This window comes from Halichoeres trimaculatus, unplaced genomic scaffold, assembly GCF_033239565.1.
Source record: "Halichoeres trimaculatus isolate MK-OKI-2021-1 unplaced genomic scaffold, fHalTri1.1 fHalTri1_scaffold_24, whole genome shotgun sequence".
Lineage (NCBI taxonomy): Eukaryota > Metazoa > Chordata > Actinopteri > Labriformes > Labridae > Halichoeres > Halichoeres trimaculatus.
In genome coordinates, this window is record NW_027437202.1 from 9,276,901 (window position 1) to 9,297,301 (window position 20,401).

A 20,401-nucleotide genomic window follows, 5' to 3' on the forward strand; every position below is an offset into this window, starting at 1 on the left:
CCCCGGTGGTCATCATGTAAAACTGCACCCATCTATAATAGTTAATAGTAAACCAGTTATATACGGAAGGTTTTTCAAAGTAATTTATTCTTCGGTTTTGTTTTTTTTGTGTTAATTAATTTAGTTTCTCTGATTAATATATTTTTTTATTGGTTTGTTTTTTGTTATAATTATTTCTGTTTTTTTGAGTAATTTTTTGTGGTAATTGATTTCATTTTTCTGATAGATATTTTTTAAATTGGTTTGTTTTTAATTATAATTAATTCTGTTTCTCTGAGTAATTTTTTTCCTGAAGTTTCGACATTTTTTTTTTTTTTTAGAGTACAAATAAGTAAGTAATAAATAATTTATTCTTCGTGAAAAAACGGAGTTGTTGTTTTTTTCTTCAAGTGCCACAGAGAAAAAAAATATATAAATCGTGCGCACGAAATACTTATTCTTGCGCATGATATATTAAAACGATAATTTTTTACTTGTTTTTAGATATATCTGCCAATTTTGTTTTCAATGATGTCACATTCTGGGTAGTTACCCGGATGTGCAGCCACATTGCAGATGCTCGAATGTAAACACTGAATGAACAGAGGTAGAAGTGAACTTTTTAAGATGTTTAATCCAGGAACCGCTGTAGAAAAAGACACAGAGAGGACACTGGAGCAGGACAGATGATCCACAGGTGATCAGCTGACGCCGTCATCACCTGAACACGTGGTTTCAACTCGTTTCCTGTCTCCTCTCCTCATTTCTGTCATCTCTCCATCATGTCTTGTGGGAGGGGCTGAGACAAACTGAACGACGCATGTGAAGGAAGTGAGGGTGAAACTTTGGAGCCCTGAGCCTCTCCCTAACGCCGGAAGATCCCTGCAGGAGCTCAACAAAATAAGAGTTTGCAGTGAGGAGCTGTGGAGTTACTCCCAGCATGAGTCTCCCAGCAGCTGCAGCCCAGCCTCTCCGCCTGTCAGCACTCCTAATCCGGGGACCAGGAGCAGGTCGAGCCGGTCCGGACCTCCGGCTCAGGAGGAACCTGAACATCCAGGCGCAGACTGGGAAGCTGAAGAGCATCGACGACCTGCCGGGGCCCAGTTTAGCCACCACTTTATACTGGTTATTCATCAAAGGATACGCGGACAAAAGCCACAAACTGCAGGTAGATGAAGCTCTGAGGAAGTGATCCTCTCCAAACTCCAGCCTGTGAAATAATCCACAGAGAGCAGATGATCCTCTTCCTCTAACAGTCTGGGAGTAACTGTGGTGTGATCTGGTGTTGGATCCCTGTGGGAGCAGAAACTGGGTCCTGCTGAGTGATGGTGTTGTGTAATGTTTTGGTTCATGTTGGGGCCGGTCTGAATGTCTCTGTCAGACTCAGCTGTTACAGCTTTGACTGAAGTGAGAGCTGAAAAATGTTGAACTGATCCTTTAAATCCTCTGCTCACAGGATGTTCAGAGGAGTCTGTACGGACCCATCTGGCGTTCCAAGTTTGGTCCCTTCGACATCGTCAACGTGGCGACTCCAGAGCTCATCGCTCAGGTGATCCGCCAGGAGGGTCAGCACCCGGTCCGGGCCGAGCTGCCGCACTGGAAGGAGTACCGAGACCTGAGGGGGCAGGCCTACGGTCTGCATGTGGAGTGAGTGAAGACAGACGGAGCAGGGGCTTATGGGAGATGCAGTTTCTCACTGACCCTCTCTCTCCTCCTCTCAGCACGGGACAGGAGTGGCACAGGATCCGCAGCGCCCTGAACCCCAGGATGCTGAAGCTCCAGGAGGTGTCGGCCTACGCCCCCATCATCCACCAGGTGGTTGGAGACCTGCTGCGGCGCGTGGAGCTCCTCCGGAGCCGCAGTCAGGATCAGACCACCGTCTCAGACGTGGCTGCTGAGCTCTACAAGTTCGGCTTTGAAGGTGGGTTTGAGACGACAGGTGTGACTGAGGAGTGAGGCACACGTCCACTCACCTCCACCCTCCTCCTCCTCCACCTGCAGGTATCTCCTCCATCCTGTTTGAGACCAGGCTGGGCTGTCTGCAGGAGGAGATCCCAGAGGACACGCTGCGCTTCATCAGCGCCGTCAACGACATGCTGGAGCTGTCCGAGACCGTGGTCCTCTTCCCTCGCTGGAGCCGCGGCGTCCTCCCCTTCTGGAGGCGCTTCGTCCAGGCCTGGGACGACCTCTATGACGTAGGTATGCTCAGCAGACAGATACGGGTTGGGTGGGGGTTTGGATGGTGCAGCTGACGTGTTGGTGAAGTGTTTCCTGTGATCTGCAGCTCAGAGCCTCATCAACAGGAGACTGGCTGAGATCCAGAGTCGAGTGAGCAGCGGGGAGCAGGTGGACGGGATGTACCTGACCTACCTGCTGTCCTCGGACAAGCTGAGCACAGCCGAGGTCTACATCAGTGTCACGGAGCTGCTGCTGGGCGGGGTGGACACGGTGAGGATGAGCTCTGATCTGTTTGGAGACGCAGACGCTGACAGGTCTGTGTCGTTATTTTCGTGCCCGCAGAGAACAGAGAGATTTACTGTGAGCAAACTTCCTGCAGCTCTCTGCGTCCTGCAGTCAAACGCGGGCCCTCTGAGGGACGGGACCAGCACTGTGTGTTGCTGCTCGTACGCAGAGCTGGTCTGACTGCATTCCTCGGTGAGGTTGAGGCGTGTTGGAGCTGTGAGCTGCAGGTTTAGGAAGTGTTATCTCTGCTGTAACGTGGCCCTGAGGCTCTGATTTAGAAATCACAAGCTGGAGTTTGACAGAAAGTTTGTTTTTCAGGTTTTAAAATGTTTTTATTCGTCTCTTTGTTGAGTTATTGCACATCAAACCCTCTCCTCCGTCCCTCCTCAGACCTCCAACACCCTGTCCTGGGCGCTCTACCGTTTGGCGAGGGACCAAGCGGCTCAGGATCGACTGCACAGGGAGGTGGACTCGGTGTGTCCGGACAGACGTGAGCCGACCACAGAGGACCTGAGCAGGATGCCGTACCTGAAAGCTGTCATCAAAGAGACGTTACGGTGAGCTGCAGCGTCTCTTCTCCTCTCCAGGTCGCTGTGATGTTGGGTCTGATCATCGTCTGCTTCCTCCTCCAGACTTTACCCCGTGGTCCCCGGAAACGGACGCTTCATTTCAGAAAACGAGGTGATCGTGGACGACTACTGGTTCCCGAAGAAGGTGGGCTGTGACTCCAGGTGCTTCTCACCTCTCAGATGTGACACTGATCATTTCTTCGTTTCTCCGTCTCCTTTTCCAGACTCAGTTCCATCTCTGCCACTACGCAGTCGGACACGATGAGGCCCAGTTTGTGGACGCAGAGCTCTTCATCCCTGAGCGCTGGCTCCGTGCTGAGGGGCCGGGTGGCGTCTGTGGCAGGAGGGCGAAGGCTGGCGTCTTCCAGCATCACCCCTACAGCTTCATCCCCTTCGGCGTGGGCGTGCGGGCCTGCGTGGGGAAGAGGGTGGCTGAGATGGAGATGTACTTCGCTCTGTCCAGGGTGAGTGTGGGGCCGGCACAGGGGGATGATGGGAGGGGAGGATGTGTGAGCAGTGCAGTGATTGGTGTGTGTCATCCTGCAGCTGATGCAGCACTACCAGGTCCAACCAGAGGACGGGGCCCCGGTCGTGGAGCCCAAAACCAGAACTCTGCTCATCCCTGGAAAGCCCATCAACCTGCGCTTCCTGCCCCAGGTCCAGAAGAGCTCACCGTGCACAGACGCCCCTGTCCACGAAGAGCAGCTCTGCCCTGCTCTGTAGCATAAGTTATGTCAGAGTGTGTGTGAGTGTGTGAGTGTTTCACCATCTTCTGCTGCCCTCTCCTGTCAGAGTGTCAGGATCTGGGACCAGGAGGAGGATAAAGAGTGAAAAATGAGAGTCATGAATCCATGTAACAGCTACTTCCTCTTCCTTTGCGATAAACTGCTCCAACAGCTGCACAAGTTTTTAAAATAATCAGCAGTTTAACATTTTTCAAAGCTTACCTTTATATGTTTTCTATTTTACAAACACTCTTAATGTAGTTTTTTTTTAAAAAGATGAGAGCTCCTAATGTCATTAAAACTGTTACAGATTTAATAAAGAAATAAAAAAACTGTGTAAACTTTGTTTTGAAAGGGTTGACGTCGCTCTGCTTCCTGTGCGTAAAGACGCAGAGCGCCTGCTGTGCGCACTGTAAAAAATGATCCAGAGCCGGAGCCTGTGTGGTTGTATCCTCAGCCTCCGCCTGTAGGAGGCGCTGTAGGAGCTCCTGCTTTTGACTCCCCTGTTTCCAGAGTCTGTGTCTGCGCTGCAGCCGCTCTGGATCTGGATCCGTCACTTTTTGCAGCGCAGGCCACCGTCCTCTCCCGACGCACCGTGAAGCTCGATCCTCCATCCATTCATCCATCCATCCATCCGGACCACAGCCTGGATGCTCCTGCTCCTCATCGACACCTCCAGCTCCTGAATCCGCCTCTCCTCCGGTATGTGACCGGGTTGTTGCTAATCCAGCCCGGATCGGACGCGTTCCCCCTCATGGAGGACTAGTCAGGTCGGGATCCACCGCCCTGCGCTCCGCCGGGGAGAGACGGACTCCACACCGACAGGAGCACACCCAGGCGGGGCAGAAACGGCAGAAAATGGTGGATGTTTCAGGCTCAGGAGGAGATTTCTGCCGACATGTGAACGCGGACGCGGCGCGTCAGCCTGTCTGGGACGATGGTGAGTGTCCGCCTGACGCGCACGGTGCGTCTCTTTGTCTCAGACACACGCACGCTCACACACCTGCTTTCAGAGGGGGTAAACAGGGGGATGTGGAGTCAGGTGAGCAGAGGGGGAGGCCTGGGTGGGCTTGATGGCTGTAATGGGGTCAGCTGGCTGCTGTGATGGAGGGGATGTCTGACCCGGATGGCGCATCAGGGTCGATCATGGCTCTCATCACAGCAGATGGATGGAGGGATGAGTGGATGAGTGGATGGTGTGTTTACTGGAGTAGAGGTTTGTGTGGAGCTCTGTGTGGAGCAGGGGGAGTCCCTGAAGGACTCTGAGGACCAGTTTTAGCTCAGTGTGGCTGATTAAAGCTCTCAATCTGGATTTAACATTCTCCGTGTAAGCTGCTCACCCTGAGAGGACCCACCTGTTCCTCTCACCTCAGCTCGGCTCAGGGGGGTCAGGGAGCTCTGTGTGCTCTGACTCAGGACTCCCTGAGACCTGGGACCTGTAGCTCCAGCTCTGAGCCTCATAATGGGATTCTATTTCTGGTTCATGCTCCTCCTGCAGGATGAAAACCGGATCCTCACAGATCCTGATGTTTGATCGGATCAGACTCAAAAAACCTCTGGTCCAGCACCAAGCTGAGCTCAAACAGTCTGACTCTGCTGCACCTTCATCTATTATCCAGTGTGAGTAGAGTGGATGGATGTTCCTTGGAGGACATCCCAGTGCATTGTGGGTAGTGTAGGAAATTGCTAAGTGAAGCAGAAGCAGCTTGAGGAGAAGGAGACGACAGTTTCATGAGAGGTGTTTTTCAGTGTGAAGGAGTGAGAGCAGCTGTCTGACACACACACACACACATGCACACACACTCCTGTGAGCTGTTTGTGTATTCACTGAGTGTCAGGACGCCGTCTTATCAGAGCCGCCAGGCGCCACAGCTCCAATGAAGATGCCACAACACGTTGGTTCAGATCCAGGAGTGGGTCACCATGAGCCCCTCCCTCCCTGAGTGTGTGTGTCTGGGCCTGCTGAGGGGGGGGGGGCGGCTCGTCCTCCAGCTGATGATGATGATCTGATGGAGGCCCACGCTTGTTTTCTCTCTCTAGCTGCTTTCATTCCCACATCAGGAGCATCAGCAGCGTCTGGTGGAGCGGCGGCGAGGCGGGCGCTGCGGGCGGTCCGGGCCAGATGTTGTCTCAGAGGATCAGAGCTGACAGGTGCAGGGAGGCAGACACAGGCTGCAAACTGTTGCTCTGTCCCGCTGTGGAGGCCTGAGAGGAATCGACCCCCTGCTGAGAGGTCACAGAGAGCATCATGGGTAATTCCTGCACGTGTCCGGCATTGATCAGCCTCAGTGAACTGGTCATGAAGCAGAAAGATGTTTGAGCCGATCAACAAGTCCAGCTCCCCCGTCCCTCCTCCAGGGGAGCAACGCTCATTGGTATTCCTGAGCGGCTCCTGCAGGAGGAGTGAGCCGGTCTGGAGCCGCTCGCTCATACTGAGCAGCAGGATTAGGCCAGAAAAGAGCTCTTTGTTGTGAAGGTTTGGGGTTATGTAAGTCTGTTTTTGCTCGCTCTGAGTCCTCAGACGGGCCGCTGCAGGTCTGGGGTCACCTGGCCCCGAGGGACCGTGAGGAGCCGGCTGTTAATCCAGCGCTGGTCTGACCCCGTCTCCAGCCGCTCGATTGAATCTCATTATCTGTGTATGAGCGGCGAGCAGACCAAACACGGCGGGATTATCAACGCTGCTCAGATGAAGCACGGGATGATGGGAAGTGATCAGAGAGAGGATGTCTCCAGGCCTCAAGGGAGGAGGAAAGGAGAGGAGAGGAGGAGAGAAGGAAACAGAGACTGAAGCCTGCATGTGGAGAGGAATAGGTTTCCGCTCCTGCTGATTCCTCCTCCTCCTCCTCCTCCTCCTCCTCCTCCTCCTCCTCCTCCTCTGACATCTGTTGTGTGGTTTTATAACGGAGCAGCTCATTCACTCAGCGCCTTATGTAACACTGAGGAGGTGTGAAAACGCCTCGGCCTCCTGGGCTCCGGGTGTTTGTGGGTGAGAGCTGCTGATGGTTGGTCACATGACGTCTTCATCTGGTGAAAACAGGGTGAGTCACTCCTCCCTGACGGGTGGAGGAGAGCCTGAGAATGGCCGTTCATCCATTCATGAAGTGATGGAGAGTTGGAGGTATCAGATCCTGGTCCCTGTGTCACGTTCCCAGCCGTATCGATCAACATGTGCAGGGTCATGGCGTTTGTTATCGGCGTGCCCATTGACGCCATCAGCCCCTCTTTCCCGGAAGCTGACACGCAGTCTGTGACACTCCTGGCCTTCCTGCGAGCGACGGGATCCTGGCAGCTCGCTCGCAGCCCGTCATGAGCGGGCCGGGTCCTGGCAGCGCTCCCAGCAGCCTGTTACCTTGGACAGAGAGAGGTCTGTCTGCGTCATGTGCTGCGCTTCATTTTCTCATTAAGCTGCTGGAATTCAGGGAGGCCACATCAGACCGGCTCAGGTCAGTGATAGGGACGGGGTCCAGGATCTGTGTTTGAGTCCTGTGAGTCAGGCGTCAGGAGGAGGTTACGTAACGCCGCACGGTGGGAAAGCCACTGGCGTTTGTTGTCTTTTCTTCCTCTCTCCTCTCTGCCCTCGTCCTCCAAACACAGATAGGAGAGGAGGATCTGGAGGAGGACAGAGACAGAGCTGGTGTCTGTTTGAAGGGGAGGTCAAAGGTCAGAGCTGGGGATGGAGGAATCTGTTGCACAGATGGTTCAGACTTTTTAAAAAGAGTCGTTTGCAGATGCACTTCTCCGACTCCTCGCAGCAGGAGGTGCAACCACATTTTCTGAGCTGCATCATGTTCACAGCATCAGCAGCCGACTGGATTAGCACAGCTGGGTGTCAGCCGGTCTACATGAGCCCATCATGTCCCTGATTGATGCTGTTTGAGGAGAGGAGTGAAACACGAGGTGGAGTGAGTCACAGGGCGATGAAAGCTGAAGCTAACATCACTCTTTCTGTCTCTTTTATGAGCGTGTGTTTGGATCCAGCGTAAGACATCCAGAGTCCACATCCAGGAGGGTCTGAAGCGGTTTCTGTGCTCTGCGTCTCCTTCTTGACCCTGTTTGTGGGCCCCCTGCTGCTCCCCTCAGCAAGGAGCAGGAGGGGTTTGATTCAGAGTCGCTGAGTGTGAGGAGAAACCTTCAGGAGCATGTTTCACACACACACAGGCAGAGGAAGAGACGAGGCCTCTGATTGGTCCTCCTGCTGTTGCTATGGAAGTTTAAGCAGCTCCTCTATTGGTCAGACTTTGGACCGGAGCCAACTGTCGGCTGTCTGTCAGCATCCCTGGGTCGTCATGGCAACAGACAGGAAGCAGGCCGTGATGAGGGGGACTGTGTTGTTGTTGTTTTGGTTGCTGCAGCTGATGAGAACACAGGAGGAGGAAGAGGAGGAGGAGGAGGAAGAGGAGGAGGCTCCTCTCAGTCTGATCTTTTCAGAGGATGATCTGTTCTGTCTGCACGTTTGATCTGCGATCACAAAAATGGCTTAATCTTTACACACACACACACACACACACACACACACGCAGGAGTTCAGTCGGCCGTGACCCGTTAATCCTCCACCCAGAGATGATTATTAATACGACATGTTTGGATGGAAATGCGGATAAAAGAGTGTGTGAGTGTGTGTGTGTGTGTGTGCAGACATTTCTCAGGCTTTATTGACGTTTTTTTCGGCCTCCACGCACACACACACACTTTAACACTCCAGTTTGTTTTCCTCAGAAACGCTCGAACACGCAGGACCAGTTTCAGCCCCCGTACCTGACACAAACAGACGATTATCCAGGTTGATGAGTCAGGAAACGAGGAGGGAGGAGGAGGAAAGTAGGGCAAAGGCAGCGTTTGAGGAAGAGTAGGAAGGATGTGTGACAGAAGGACACAAAAGAGGAGAGAAGTGAAGAGAGGAAGGGAGCGATGGAGCTGCTGAAAGTTCCCTCGACGAGAGTTGCATAAGAAAGTTTGACCCAGAAACCTTCAGAGTCAGACTGAACCGAGCTCACCCCGAGAGGGAGGAGGAAAGGAGGAAAGGAGAGGAGGAAAGGAGGAGGAGGAGGGAGTTTGGTTCCTGCTTTTTATCTTTATTAGCATTCATACAGAAAGGGGATCTTCGTGTGTATCAGACGTCTCATGCATACAAACATCAGCCGAGCAGAAAGAGCAGCTTGTCCTCATGTGGCTGTTAGCAGGAGGAGGAGGAGGAGGAGGAGGAGGAGGAGGAGGAGGAGGGAAACTGACTGAGAGACAGAAACAAAGAGGAGGAAACGAGGTGAATGGAGGTGAAATGAGGTGAGCTGCAGCCTCCGTCAGATGGAGGAGGAGCAAAGTGAACAAAGGAGCTCAGAGGAGCTGAGGTGAGGAGGTGAGGTGAGGAGCTTGGCGAGCGTTTAACCTTAAATCTCTTTCTCCTCCTCCTCAGGTGAAACCGTGCGGCCGGCTGCTGCCCCGTAGCCTCCCCTGCCCCTCACCTCCCACCTGATCTCCTCTCCTCCCTCTCGCCTCCTGGTCACCATGACGACCACCCTGGATACGATGCTGGCCCACCCCGACCAGGAGCTCAGCCCCGAGCGGCTGGACGGCTGCGGGGACCCGGGCGGACGCTACAAAGTGGTTCCCTCGGTGGTCTGCTCCATGTGCTGCCTCTTCGGCATCATTTACTGCTTCTTCGGTAAGTCCTGGTCCCAGAGGGGGCGGAGCCAGTAGCCAGCAGCCGGCGGAGGCCTCACCCCTCTCCTGTCTGTGTTTCTGACCGCAGGCTATCGCTGCTTCAAGGCCGTGATGTTCCTGACGGGCCTGATGTTCGGCTCCGTCGTCATCTTCATGCTCTGCTACAAGGAGCGCGTTCTGGACACCCAGCTGAGCGTGGAGGCCTCGGTGGGCATCGGCCTGGGCATCGGCACGCTCTGCGGCCTGGTCACCATGCTGGTGCGCAGCGTGGGCCTCTTCATGGTGGGCCTGCTGCTGGGCCTGCTGGTGGCCGTGGCCACCCTGGTGGGCATGGAGGAGCTGTCCGACAGCCCGCCGCGCTCCGTCTGGGTGCCTCTGGGCGTGCTGCTTGGCCTGGGCATGCTGTTCGCCGTGCTCACGCTGCAGTGGCAGCGCCTCTTCACCACGCTGTCCACGGCCGTGTTCGGCGCCGCCGTCATCACCGTGGCCGTGGACTACTTCGTGGAGCTCTTCGCCCTCGTGCTCTACATGTACGAGCGGATGAAGGCGGCGCCTGGGAAGCCCGTGTGCTGGCTGACGTGGGTGGTGCTGGGGGTGTGGCCGGCGCTCACTCTGCTGGGGGTCATCGTGCAGTGGAAGGTGACGGCGGAGGGATACTCCCACACCAAGGGTGAGGAAATGTGGCTCATGTAAGCCTTAAAGTGTTGTTATTAACCCTGACCTTTGACCTGTGACCTCTGACCTCTGCAGTCATCATCAGCCGGCAGCAGAGGAGGATGCAGGTGATGCGGATCCGTCAGCGGGACGACCGTTACCGTAAGAAGAAAAAGAAGCAGCAGCCAGGCTCCGCCTCCTCCCAGCACCAGGCCAAGCAGCTCCACGCTGAGCCCGCCTACCGCCGCAAGCCCAACCCCATCCGCCGCTACGACACAGACGTCCTCTCGCCGGTGAGGACCCTTCTTCCTGTTTCCTGTGCTGATGTGTTTTTCTGTCCGTCTCATGCGTCTCCTCCCTCCACAGAGCTACATCCAGAGCTTTAGGGACCGGCAGGTGCAGGGCCAGCCCTTCCCCAGCCGGCTGGTGGGTGGACCCCACTCTGTGGTGGATGTGGGCTACGACTGTGGCTCCACAGCACCGCTCACCGGAGCTGCAGGGCCCTCACTACGAGTCTGAGGAGGAGTTAATTTACGGCTGGATTTTCCTAAAATGTGAGACGTGTTTCTTCTCTGTTGGGTCATAAAGCTCGGCTGGGTTCAGCGCCCCCTGCAGGAGCCCTGGATGTGTTGCCGAGGTTTGTCTGTCACAGATGCATGCACGCACCAACAGCAGCGCTCTGCAGGAACCTGCTGCACCCGGCCCAGCGTTCATGACTCCAGTCCAACCATCAGGGATCACAGCCTCAGGTCCAAACAGGCGCTGGAGACCTGAGCCCAGCTGGTGTGTGTGAGATGCTCGGAGACCTTCAGAAAACCAGGACCTTAGATTCTCTCTGTGCCATCTGGACTACAAACCTTCTCATGTTTTTAAAGATCTCTGTCGCCCTCGGTGCTGGACCATACGCCTCTTAACGTGTGCTCAATGGGTGCCTTGCTCCTCCTGGACTGAACCACTCAGCTGAGGAAGAGGGGTCACTGGCAGATCCCACGTGGCGGCTTGTTTTGGCATTAAACGTAACCACAGAGGGATTTTAGCGTGTAGCCGTGGAGCTACAGGAAGCAGGGTAAAAACAGTCGTCTTGGCTCGTGGACGTCTGGATCGGCTCAGAGCTGACCGTCAGAAAGCCATATTTACACAGCACTCAGCTGAGATACACACACACACAGAAAATAGGTCTGAAGGTTTCCTGAAATGTGAAACGTTTGCTGCTGTAAATACGGCTGATCAGGTCTGAACGAGGAGGAGGAGGATGAAGGAGGAGGAGGAGGAGTCTGGACTGAAACCACTGGTCCTCCCAACGCGTGCTTTGTCTCTCTTTATTTAGGACAACGAAACATTTCTGTCACCTGTGAAAATGTGAATACTTTGTTATCTTTGACCTTTTTAAAGGGACAGAGCAGATTTTGGGGGGAGGTGGGTAGATGCTCCATTTTTAATCATCAGTGCATGACTCCACCCCCCTCCGTCAGCCCTGTGTGGCTCCGTTTAGGCCTCCACCGAGCACCCCCACCCCTTCATGTGCATCGATGTGAAACGTGTAGATAAACACAGCACTTACTGAACTTTTTGTTGCTTTTATTCATTTTTCTCAGACATGGAACTGAAAGGAGACGGGGTCTGTTCCTGTGGGATGTATTTATGGGCGGAGCTATTTATTTTCTGTAAAGGAGAGTGCAACGTCACCACTGTAGGCCAGTAACTCCATGCTTTTCTACTGACTGAGTTATGATCATTAAAGCATGTGTTCCTACGGGCCTGTGAGCATCAGAGCGTCTGAGTCCTCTTTCTGTATCTTCACACCTTCTCATCTCCTCCTCTTCCTCTCTCCTCTCTCTGTTTTCTCTGTCAGGATAAAAACACCTAAAGAAAAACACCGTCCTTTAACTTTTTATTGTTTTTAAACTTGTCTTCTTTCTTTTTCTGACACCAGTCCGTCTCAGGCGCCGTCTGCTCCTTGTTACATGATGTCCTGCTGGTGCTGCGTCGACTCGCTGACGACCTGCGGGAGGAAACAGAGTGAGAGTCTGAGTACAGGAACTTTATCTCAGCCGTCACAGTCTGGATCAGGATCAGGATCTGGTTGTGATATAAATCAGATTGTACTGAAAATAAAAGACCTGCCTCGGCTCGTCTGGGACGTATGTTTACCAGGAGGCTGAGGGTGAAACGTGCTCCAGACGTGGCACGCTGCGGACGTGTCGCTGCATGTGTGTGTAGGTGTGAGGAAACAGTGTGGTTTTATCTGAGGAGGGGTCAAAGGTCACGCTTTTCATCAGCACCACAGCTCAGGATGAGGACTCTGTGTTTACCTCTCCGTCCCGGGTCTCGATGGTCTTGATAAGAACCGTTTTCTTGGAGTGCGTCTCAGAGGAGCGCTGCTGGTGCTCAGGGCTGGTTTCTGGTGGAGCAGACAGAGCAAAACAAAGTTTCACCACCTGAACTTTCACTAAGAGGATGATGATGAGTCTAGAGCTGCAGTGAGCACCCTCTAGTGGTGTGTTTGGACAGCTGCATCTTACCCCTGAAGCTCAGCGTGGAGTAGCTCTGCACAGGCATGGTGATCCTGCAGGGTCAGACACAGCAGGGGTCAGAAACCACCTCCTTCATCCCATCATCATCATCATCGTTTCCGTACCAGCCTCACCTGCTCTCCTCGCCCTCCAGCAGCTTCCTGTAGGTGGCGATCTCCACATCCAGAGCCATCTTGATGTTGAGCAGGTCCTGGTACTCTCGGAGGTGGCGTGCCATCTCATCCTTCATGTTGGAGATCTCCGCCTCCAGGCGGGCGATGGTGTCCTGGAAACCGCCCGCATCACGCCCGTGGCGATCCTCCATGTCCCTCATCTGCCTCATCAGGGACTCGTTCTGGATCAGGAGTCAAGAGACAGACTGTAGGAGGATGATGATGATGAAGAGTGTGTGTGAAGGTGTGTGTGTGTGAGAGACGTACGGTGCCTTTCAGGGAGTCGATCTCGCAGGTGTAGGCCTGGATCTGGTGTCTGAACTCCATGGTCTCCTGCCGCGCCTGCTTCAGAGCCTCGTTGTTCTTACTCACGGCCTGGTTCAGGTCAGACACCTGGAACAACAAAGGTCAAAGGTCAAAGGTCAGGTCTACTGTTGTCACTGCCATGTCTCCTTGTCTCCATGTCTCCTTACCTTGGACTTGTACCAGTCTTCGGCCTCTGCGATGTTCTTGGCGGCGATGCCCTCGTACTGGGCTCTGATGTCTCTCAGCGCCGCCGTCAGATCCGGTTTGGACATGTCCATCTGGATCTGCACCTGAGTCTCCTGCATCTGAGTCTGCAGCTCACGGATCTCCTGCAGAGGAGAGGAGGGAGGAGGAGGAGAGAGGAGGAGGAGGAGAGGGGAGGTCAGGGGAGGTGACCTTCACTGTGACCCTAAAACCTCTTCTGTCCTGGAACGCGACTGTAACAAGCCTTCATTCATAAATCTGTCAGCTTAGACACACACACATACACACACACACACACACACACACACACACACTTGTAACAACAGATGCTGACATACACACACTCACAGCCCAAACAGAGAGTGATCTAAACGGACAGAAGGAGGAGCAGTGACGAGGAGCTGTGAGGAGGAACACAGACCTCTTCATGGATCTTCTTCAGGAAGGCGATCTCCTCCTGCAGAGTCTCGATCCGTCTCTCCAGGTCCAGACGGGCCAGGGTGGCAGCGTCCACGTCCTGCAGGGGAGATTTCAGAGAGTGAGGAGAGCATGGAGGAGAGCATGGAGGAGAGCATGGAGGAGAGCATGGAGGAGAGCATGGAGGAGAGCATGGAGGAGGTGATGAAGTGAGAGATGAAGGAGTGTCGGCTCACCGCTCTGAACGCAGCCAGGCTGTTTTCTGCTTCTTCTTTCTGGAGGATCTCCTCCTGGAGTCTGGAGCCACACACACACACACACACACACACACACACACACACACACACACACACACACACACACACACACACAGAGGATAGCAGATCCTTATATAGAAGAGCTCAGTGTAAACATTCAGTCTGTGTCACACACATCTTCTTAAAGAGACACACACACCCCGCTAAGCCCCTCCCACCTGAGTTTCAGCTTGTCCAGGTCGTCAGCCAGGTTGTCCCGCTCCACCTCGATTCGTGACCTCTGATTGGACAGGATCTCCACCTGCCTCCTCAGCTCGCTCATCTCCTCCTCGTACAGGTCGGCGATGCGGGTCGGCTCGCGCCCACGCAGCCGCTCCACCTCCACCGCCATGGCCTGGTTCTGCTGCTCCAGGAAGCGGACCTTCTCGATGTAGCTGGCGAAGCGGTCGTTGAGGTGCTGCAGCTCTGCCTTCTCATTGGTCCGTGTGGTCATGAACTCCTGGTTGAGGGCGTCTGCCAGGCTGAAGTCCAGCGTCTCGCCAAGGCCGGCGTAGGAGCGGCCGATGGAGACCCGGGAGGACCCCAGAGGCTTCCCGTAGTGGCTGGAGGAGACTCTGTAGACTGGTGTGGAGCTGGTCCGGGTCACCTCGTAGACCCTAGAGGAGACATGACCCCCACCCCCAGCCCCGTGGCCCAGCATGGACCGGTTGAGGGAGGGTGAGGCGTAGCCGCCGTGGCCGAAGTGTCTGCGGTATGAGGAGGCGGTTTGAGCCGAGGAGGAGTAGGACGCCATGTTGGTGCAACAGAGACGAGGACTGAGGAGGAACCTGGTCCCCCTTGCTATTTGTAGTTCCCCCCTCCCCTCACTTTCCCCTCCTCCTCTCTGGGACCTCCCCCCCCCCTCAGCCTCTCTACGTCTACGTCTCTGTCTTTTCTCACTCTTCCTCTCCCTTCATCTTTTCATCTTCCACCTTTCTTTTTCCAAACCTCCACTTTTCTTCTTCTTCTTCTTCTTCTTCTTCTTCTTCTTCTTCTTCTTCTTCTTCTTCTTCTCCTCTCCATCCCTCTTCCTTTTCTTCTCCTAACCGTCCATCAGAGCGACGTTCAACCACAGGAAAGTCCCCTTCTTCCCTCCTGTGACCTCACCACATAACGATGCGAGGATGCAAGGATGGATGGCGTCCTTTCCAGCTCCGCCGTCCTCACATGGTGAAGCTGTGCAGGTTGTTAGTGACAGCATTTGTTGGGGAAAGCGTAGACCGACCTGCCTTAAAAAGGAAAACTATCTCATCCTGGACGCAGAGGAACAACATGTGCCTGTGAGCGTTCCCACAGCAGAGAGCTACAGCCCCAAACAATGAGTGTCACTGATGATGAGAGCAACACTGGAGAGCTTAAAGTGCTCTGGGGTTAAAACTGTTTGATTTTAACAGGCCAAAGTCAGCAGGTTAGGAAAAACAGATTTTAAACCAAAAGACTCCCAATGAGACGGTTTAAAATCTAATTATATTATAATCTAATCTCAATAACTTTAATGAGTTAAATTAAAATGAAACAGTGTCTGCAGACTGCTTACAGGTGATATGAGAGGCAGTAAACTGCTGATGTTAACAGACAAAGTCACACTCTTTCTCCTCTAATAATGTCTGTTAGTCCCACACTATTAATAGAGATGTTTAAGTGTTTTTTTAACATGTGTGTGTGTGTAAGTGTGTGTCGTCCTGGGTTTCTTCAAGAGCAGGAGCACCTCTGTGAGCTGACACTAAAGTAAACACCTCTTCATCACTTTCAGTCTCACCCTCCTCCTCCTCCCTTGTTGTTTAGAGCTATATAAGGCTGGTTACTCTGGTCATCCAACCTTGATTTATGACAGGCTGAGTTCACCTGAAAAGTTACTTCCATATAGTTAAAAAAAAACACTTCAACAAACAAATAGATTATTATTATTTTTTACTCTTATTCATCCCACATACTTATTATGAGAGAGAATAAAAGAGAAACACAGACTTCTAGCATCACTGTATTGAGAAATGAATACAGCTTGTAGTTCCACCGCCTGGCCGCTGGGCGTCGCTGTAGCCCCGTGCTTGAAAACAACAACCTCCGGCTAATCTGTTGTTACTCTGTCATAACTGCTCCGTTTCTTCAAGTTCAGGGGTTAAAAGTCCATTTAATGCAGGTAAGAGCCATAAAAATAAACACTGACAGTGAGATATGTATGGTGTTGTTCTTTAGAGCTGCTTTGAGTTCGTCTGACAGAGGAAGAGGAGAGAAGAAGAGGCAGAAAGCTGTGCAAGCTAGCTAGCGAAAGGCTAACTGCCCGGTGCGTTAATTATCGGACAAGCCCAGATTTAAAGCATAAATAAAGGTTTTATTTTACTTTTTACCTGTTGTCAGGTGGCTGCTTGGACAAATAACATCCTCTGCTTATCAGAAAATGTTAAAGTATTAAAAATAACGGCTTAAGTTTGGTGTTAAGAGCTATAATAAAGAGGGGGTAGCTTCTGATTTGGCTGTAAACTTTTGTTATTGTGACTTTTCACTGCTCTTGAATCCTGTTTTCTGTGTTTTTTTCTCCAGAATTTAATCATGAAGAGCTCCAAAGAGGCCGTGCAGTCTGCAGCCAAAGAGTTTCTGCAGTTTGTCAACAGAGGAGTGTCTCCATATCACGGTACAGTCTGAGAAATACATCAAATTTATGCAGAGGGACATATTTCCTCATGCATGCTACTCTGACCTGATTACATAACCTACTGTGGCTGTTAAATATTTACACATGTTTAAATTGTTCATACATGATCTACAGATGTACTTTAATATCAGCATGAACATGTTATGAACAGTTCTCTTTTATTTGACATGTTTGAATAATTTCTTTAAGGATACAAGACAAAGTAGCAGGTTGTGTTTGATAAGAAAGACTCAACAACCTGATAGATATTTCATCTGAGAGTTTCCAGTGAGATTTCCATGACTCAGCACTGAGACAGTCCAGGTTATCAGATGACTTTGAGCCTGAGATTAGAAAGAGTCTGTGTAGATGAAGCAGATTTCTCGCTATGTTTCTCACCTTTGCCCTTTTGACATCTAATTAAGTTGCCCTTCATATTTTATATTTCAATCAAACACATCCTGCATCTCATAAAAGAAAACACACAACTTATATTTTATTTTCCTTTTTGTCTTTCCAGTGGTTGAAGAGTGTAAGCGACGCCTGTTGGCTGCAGGCTTCATCGAGCTGAAGGAGTCGGAGAAGTGGAACATCGAGCCATCTAGGAAGGTTTGTACTTTCAAAGAGTGAACAAAAGGTAACAAGAAGCTACAAACTAAAACATAATCTCCTCTGTGTCTCTGCTCCCTGTAGTATTTTGTGACCAGGAACTTCTCCAGCCTCATCGCCTTTGCTGTGGGTGGACAGTTCCTTCCAGGAAACGGCTTCTCCATGATCGGAGCCCACACCGACAGCCCCTGCCTCAGGGTGAGGAGCTGCATCCTTCCACCCATCAGTCACAATCTGCTTCTTTACTCTTCTGTTTCATCTTTAAGAAGTTTATCACGCTGTGTTCAGGTGAAGCCAAGATCTAAGAAGACGAAGCAGGGCTGTCTGCAGGTTGGCGTGGAGTGTTATGGCGGTGGGATCTGGAACACCTGGTTTGATCGTGATCTGACGGTTGCAGGCCGCGTCATGGTTAAGGTAGATTTTCTTTCTCTTCAGCAGTTTTAATGTTTAAAGGGGTTAAAGCAGATGTTTCCCTCCTTCTCATCGTCATGTGTGTCTGCAGAGCGACGACAGGCTGCTTCAGAAGCTGGTCCACGTGTCCAAGCCTCTTCTCAGGATTCCTCACCTGGCCATCCACCTGCAGAGGGACATCAACGACTCCTTCGGCCCCAACAAAGAAAACCACCTGTCAGTAACAAACAGGAAGTTAAATCACAAAGGTTTTCATTTCTGATCACACACATGGAGCTGTGCTTTTCTGCGTCCTTTCTTCAGCGTGCCTATCATCGCCACCACCGTCCAGGAGGAGCTGGAGACCGGCTCTGCATCCAGCGGAGACGCCTCCTGTGCCACCACCACGGTATGACACAAAGCTCCAGTCTTTTCTGTTTCTGGCCTCTTTATCCTTCAGTTTGATACTTCTTCCTCCCACACACCCCATGGCCTCACGAAGCCAGGAATAACTCAGCAGATATTTCTGCTCCGGGAACGTTGGAGAAGGAGGAACTCAGATCTGAGCTTTCATGTCTCCATCCCCAGGCGGAGAAACACCACCCAGCTCTGGTGAAGGTGCTGTGTTCAGAGCTTAGCGTGGAGCCTGAAGCTCTGCTGGACTTTGAGCTGTGTTTGGCTGACACTCAGCCCGCGGTGAGTCTCTGAGTGAAACATTGACTTCCTGTCTCCTCTTATCGTCCAGGTGATCCAGCTCTAACACCTGATTCATGCTGTTCATGAATAACACAGATGGTTTAACTCCTGTGTTTCTATCTGCAGGCGCTGGGAGGCGTGTATGAGGAGTTCATCTACTCTCCTCGTCTGGATAACCTCCACAGCTGCTACTGCGCCCTGCAGGTCAGTCCGTCACTTCCTGCTCCGCTCTTTCTTTGTCTGAGATCTTCACTTTCCCGCCTCTTTGTCCCAGGGGCTGGTGGAGTCCTGCTCTGGAGACACTCTGGACAAAGACCCCAACATCAGGATGATCACCCTGTACGACAACGAGGAGGTGAGTGAGACAGGAAGTGAGCCGCTGTGTGACGAGGAGCGGTTTCTGTGTCCGACGCCTCCCAAACAGATGTTAGCTTGGAGGCTCCATTTATCCCGTGTGTGTGTGTGTGTGTGGCAGGTGGGATCAGAGAGCGCTCAGGGAGCTCAGTCCAACCTGACGGAGCTCATCCTCAGCCGCCTCGCTGCCTCGCCCTCCAACCTCACCGCCTTCCAGCAGGCGGCGCCGCTCTCCTTCATGATCAGCGCTGACATGGCTCACGCTGTGCACCCCAACTACATGTCAGCACACACACACACACACTCTGAGCAGCTGCAGCAGATGATATGAAATATAACACATCCTCTTGGTTTATCTCCACCTCAGGGAGAAGCACGAGGAGAACCACCGCCCAGCCTTCCACAAGGTGAAACCTGTTCTGAGCACGTGCAGAAGTGACCTACTGAAGCAGAGTTTAACTAACATGCTCGTTAATTTCCTTTCAGGGCCCAGTCATCAAGTTTAACAGCAACCAGCGCTACGCCACCACAGCCGTCACCGCCTCCCTCATCAGAGAGGTCGCCACCCGGGTCGGCGTGCCCCTGCAGGTACAGTGTGGGTGTGATTAAAACCGGGTGGCGTCTCATTACTCGGTCTTTCTGAGTTACTCAGCAGCGAGCAGAGATCTCCTAGCAACCTGGAGATGTGCTCCAGGACGACGGCGAGGAGAGGAGAAGAATTCACGTGTGCCCGTTTCTCCTGCAGGATGTGATGGTCCGTAACGACAGCCCGTGTGGCACCACCATCGGACCCATCCTCGCCGCCCGCCTGGGGATCCCCGTGATGGACATCGGGGCGCCGCAGCTCTCCATGCACTCCATCAGAGAGATGTGCTGCACCTCCAGTGTCCTGCAGAGCACCACCCTCTTTAAGGTGACCCCGTCAGCGAATCAAACGCACCAATAAGCGTGCGTCAGGTCACAGATGCTAACTCCTGTCTCTCCTCCTGCAGGGTTTCTTCGAGCTGTTCCCCTCAGTGAGGAGCACGCTGGTTGTTGACTAAGAGGAGCTGAGGACGGCGTTTACACGTCCGGGAAACGACACTGACTGATGCAACGAGATGAAGCAGCAGAGACGAGAGATCTCTGGAGTGGTGTTCACGTTAAAAACGTCACATTCCTCCCTGTGAACAGCTTCTCAGTCGTGTGCCTTCGTATCAAACTCCACCACCAATAAACAAACACATGAAGTAATCAAGCACCTCCTGTTTTTCTAATGAGCTGAAATATTCAGAAAGAATAAAGTCTGGAAACATTTGTTGTTGTTGGTGTCTTATTGTTGATGGCAGGAGTCTCATCCTGCAGAGGGAAGATGCCGTCACTGAGTTTAATCCCATCACTCATTTCTATAAAAGCCTGGTAGGGGCCGGTTGTGGTGTTTTGCCAAGTGTCTGGACAGTTTGTTGGCACAATGAGGCGGACTCCTGATCCACAGGAGACGCTTTACAATGCAGAGACACACAGGACTCATCCACGCTGCAAGAAATGCAGGTCTGACCCAGTCCCTCTGACTCTGAGCTGAATCATTCATCTCCAGGTGGTCGTTGGGAGAAAGTAAAGAAATAAAATCTGCTCAAGTTAATATTAATGAAGCAGAAATAAAGTCTTGGGCTGCTTTAATGTTTTTATCTCTGACATAAATCCAAGGTTCAGCTCATTTCAGTCTTGATACTTTTTGCAGTGTGGAGCTTCCTCCTGTCTCCTTTCAGCTGGTCCTCCCTCCT

At 52.4% G+C, this 20,401-nt stretch overlaps 4 protein-coding genes across 5 annotated transcripts; 3 read left to right on the plus strand and 1 right to left on the minus strand.

Moving 5' to 3' along the window:
* The first annotated feature begins 554 nt into the window (after positions 1-554).
* On the plus strand, positions 555-4,013 carry cyp27a2 (cytochrome P450 family 27 subfamily A member 2). Its single transcript, XM_074664425.1, has 9 exons — positions 555-1,147; positions 1,436-1,626; positions 1,701-1,900; positions 1,981-2,178; positions 2,264-2,427; positions 2,833-2,999; positions 3,075-3,156; positions 3,236-3,475; positions 3,558-4,013. The coding sequence occupies exons 1-9, from the start codon at positions 920-922 to the stop codon at positions 3,732-3,734; spliced, it is 1,647 nt and encodes a 548-aa protein (XP_074520526.1). The 5' UTR covers positions 555-919; the 3' UTR covers positions 3,735-4,013.
* Positions 4,014-4,317: 304 nt separating this feature from the next.
* Positions 4,318-11,904, plus strand: tmem198ab (transmembrane protein 198ab). Its single transcript, XM_074664468.1, has 5 exons — positions 4,318-4,676; positions 9,147-9,395; positions 9,483-10,064; positions 10,145-10,341; positions 10,415-11,904. Exons 2-5 carry the CDS (start codon positions 9,239-9,241, stop codon positions 10,565-10,567), a joined length of 1,089 nt encoding a protein of 362 aa, XP_074520569.1. The 5' UTR covers positions 4,318-4,676; positions 9,147-9,238; the 3' UTR covers positions 10,568-11,904.
* Positions 11,902-14,722, minus strand: desmb (desmin b). Its single transcript, XM_074664456.1, has 9 exons — positions 14,137-14,722; positions 13,898-13,958; positions 13,666-13,761; positions 13,208-13,369; positions 13,002-13,127; positions 12,696-12,916; positions 12,571-12,614; positions 12,361-12,449; positions 11,902-12,050 (listed from the first exon to the last, which is right to left on the minus strand). Exons 1-9 carry the CDS (start codon positions 14,709-14,711, stop codon positions 12,009-12,011), a joined length of 1,416 nt encoding a protein of 471 aa, XP_074520557.1. The 5' UTR covers positions 14,712-14,722; the 3' UTR covers positions 11,902-12,008.
* Positions 14,723-15,984: 1,262 nt separating this feature from the next.
* Positions 15,985-19,918, plus strand: dnpep (aspartyl aminopeptidase). 2 transcript variants are annotated; one of them, XM_074664453.1, is made up of 15 exons: positions 15,985-16,097; positions 16,499-16,589; positions 17,110-17,198; positions 17,283-17,396; positions 17,487-17,612; positions 17,701-17,825; positions 17,913-17,997; positions 18,177-18,284; positions 18,411-18,488; positions 18,559-18,639; positions 18,760-18,920; positions 19,006-19,045; positions 19,125-19,226; positions 19,384-19,551; positions 19,631-19,918. In XM_074664453.1, the coding sequence occupies exons 1-15, from the start codon at positions 16,092-16,094 to the stop codon at positions 19,679-19,681; spliced, it is 1,425 nt and encodes a 474-aa protein (XP_074520554.1). In that variant the 5' UTR covers positions 15,985-16,091; the 3' UTR covers positions 19,682-19,918. The 2 variants fall into 2 exon arrangements, with proteins under 2 accessions (XP_074520554.1, XP_074520555.1); XM_074664454.1 differs by lacking the exon at positions 15,985-16,097 and adding an exon at positions 16,163-16,241.
* The last annotated feature ends 483 nt before the right edge of the window (positions 19,919-20,401 follow it).

What these genes read in the sequence shown, in the direction of transcription:
- cyp27a2 (XM_074664425.1), top strand. Translation starts at nt 920, where the DNA reads ATGAGTCTCCCAGCAGCTGCAGCCCAGCCTCTCCGCCTGTCAGCACTC. An exon ending in CTACAAGTTCGGCTTTGAAG is followed by an intron (nt 1,901 to 1,980) that starts GTGGGTTTGAGA and finishes CTCCACCTGCAG; the next exon opens with GTATCTCCTCCATCCTGTTT. An exon ending in TGCTGGGCGGGGTGGACACG is followed by an intron (nt 2,428 to 2,832) that starts GTGAGGATGAGC and finishes GTCCCTCCTCAG; the next exon opens with ACCTCCAACACCCTGTCCTG.
- tmem198ab (XM_074664468.1), top strand. Translation starts at nt 9,239, where the DNA reads ATGACGACCACCCTGGATACGATGCTGGCCCACCCCGACCAGGAGCTC. An exon ending in CATCATTTACTGCTTCTTCG is followed by an intron (nt 9,396 to 9,482) that starts GTAAGTCCTGGT and finishes TTCTGACCGCAG; the next exon opens with GCTATCGCTGCTTCAAGGCC. An exon ending in ACACAGACGTCCTCTCGCCG is followed by an intron (nt 10,342 to 10,414) that starts GTGAGGACCCTT and finishes CTCCCTCCACAG; the next exon opens with AGCTACATCCAGAGCTTTAG.
- desmb (XM_074664456.1), bottom strand. Translation starts at nt 14,711, where the DNA reads ATGGCGTCCTACTCCTCCTCGGCTCAAACCGCCTCCTCATACCGCAGA. An exon ending in TGAAGAAGATCCATGAAGAG is followed by an intron (nt 13,370 to 13,665) that starts GTCTGTGTTCCT and finishes TCTCCTCTGCAG; the next exon opens with GAGATCCGTGAGCTGCAGAC. An exon ending in AAGACTGGTACAAGTCCAAG is followed by an intron (nt 13,128 to 13,207) that starts GTAAGGAGACAT and finishes TTGTTGTTCCAG; the next exon opens with GTGTCTGACCTGAACCAGGC.
- dnpep (XM_074664453.1), top strand. An exon ending in AGGAGTGTCTCCATATCACG is followed by an intron (nt 16,590 to 17,109) that starts GTACAGTCTGAG and finishes TTGTCTTTCCAG; the next exon opens with TGGTTGAAGAGTGTAAGCGA. An exon ending in CCCTGTACGACAACGAGGAG is followed by an intron (nt 18,640 to 18,759) that starts GTGAGTGAGACA and finishes TGTGTGTGGCAG; the next exon opens with GTGGGATCAGAGAGCGCTCA.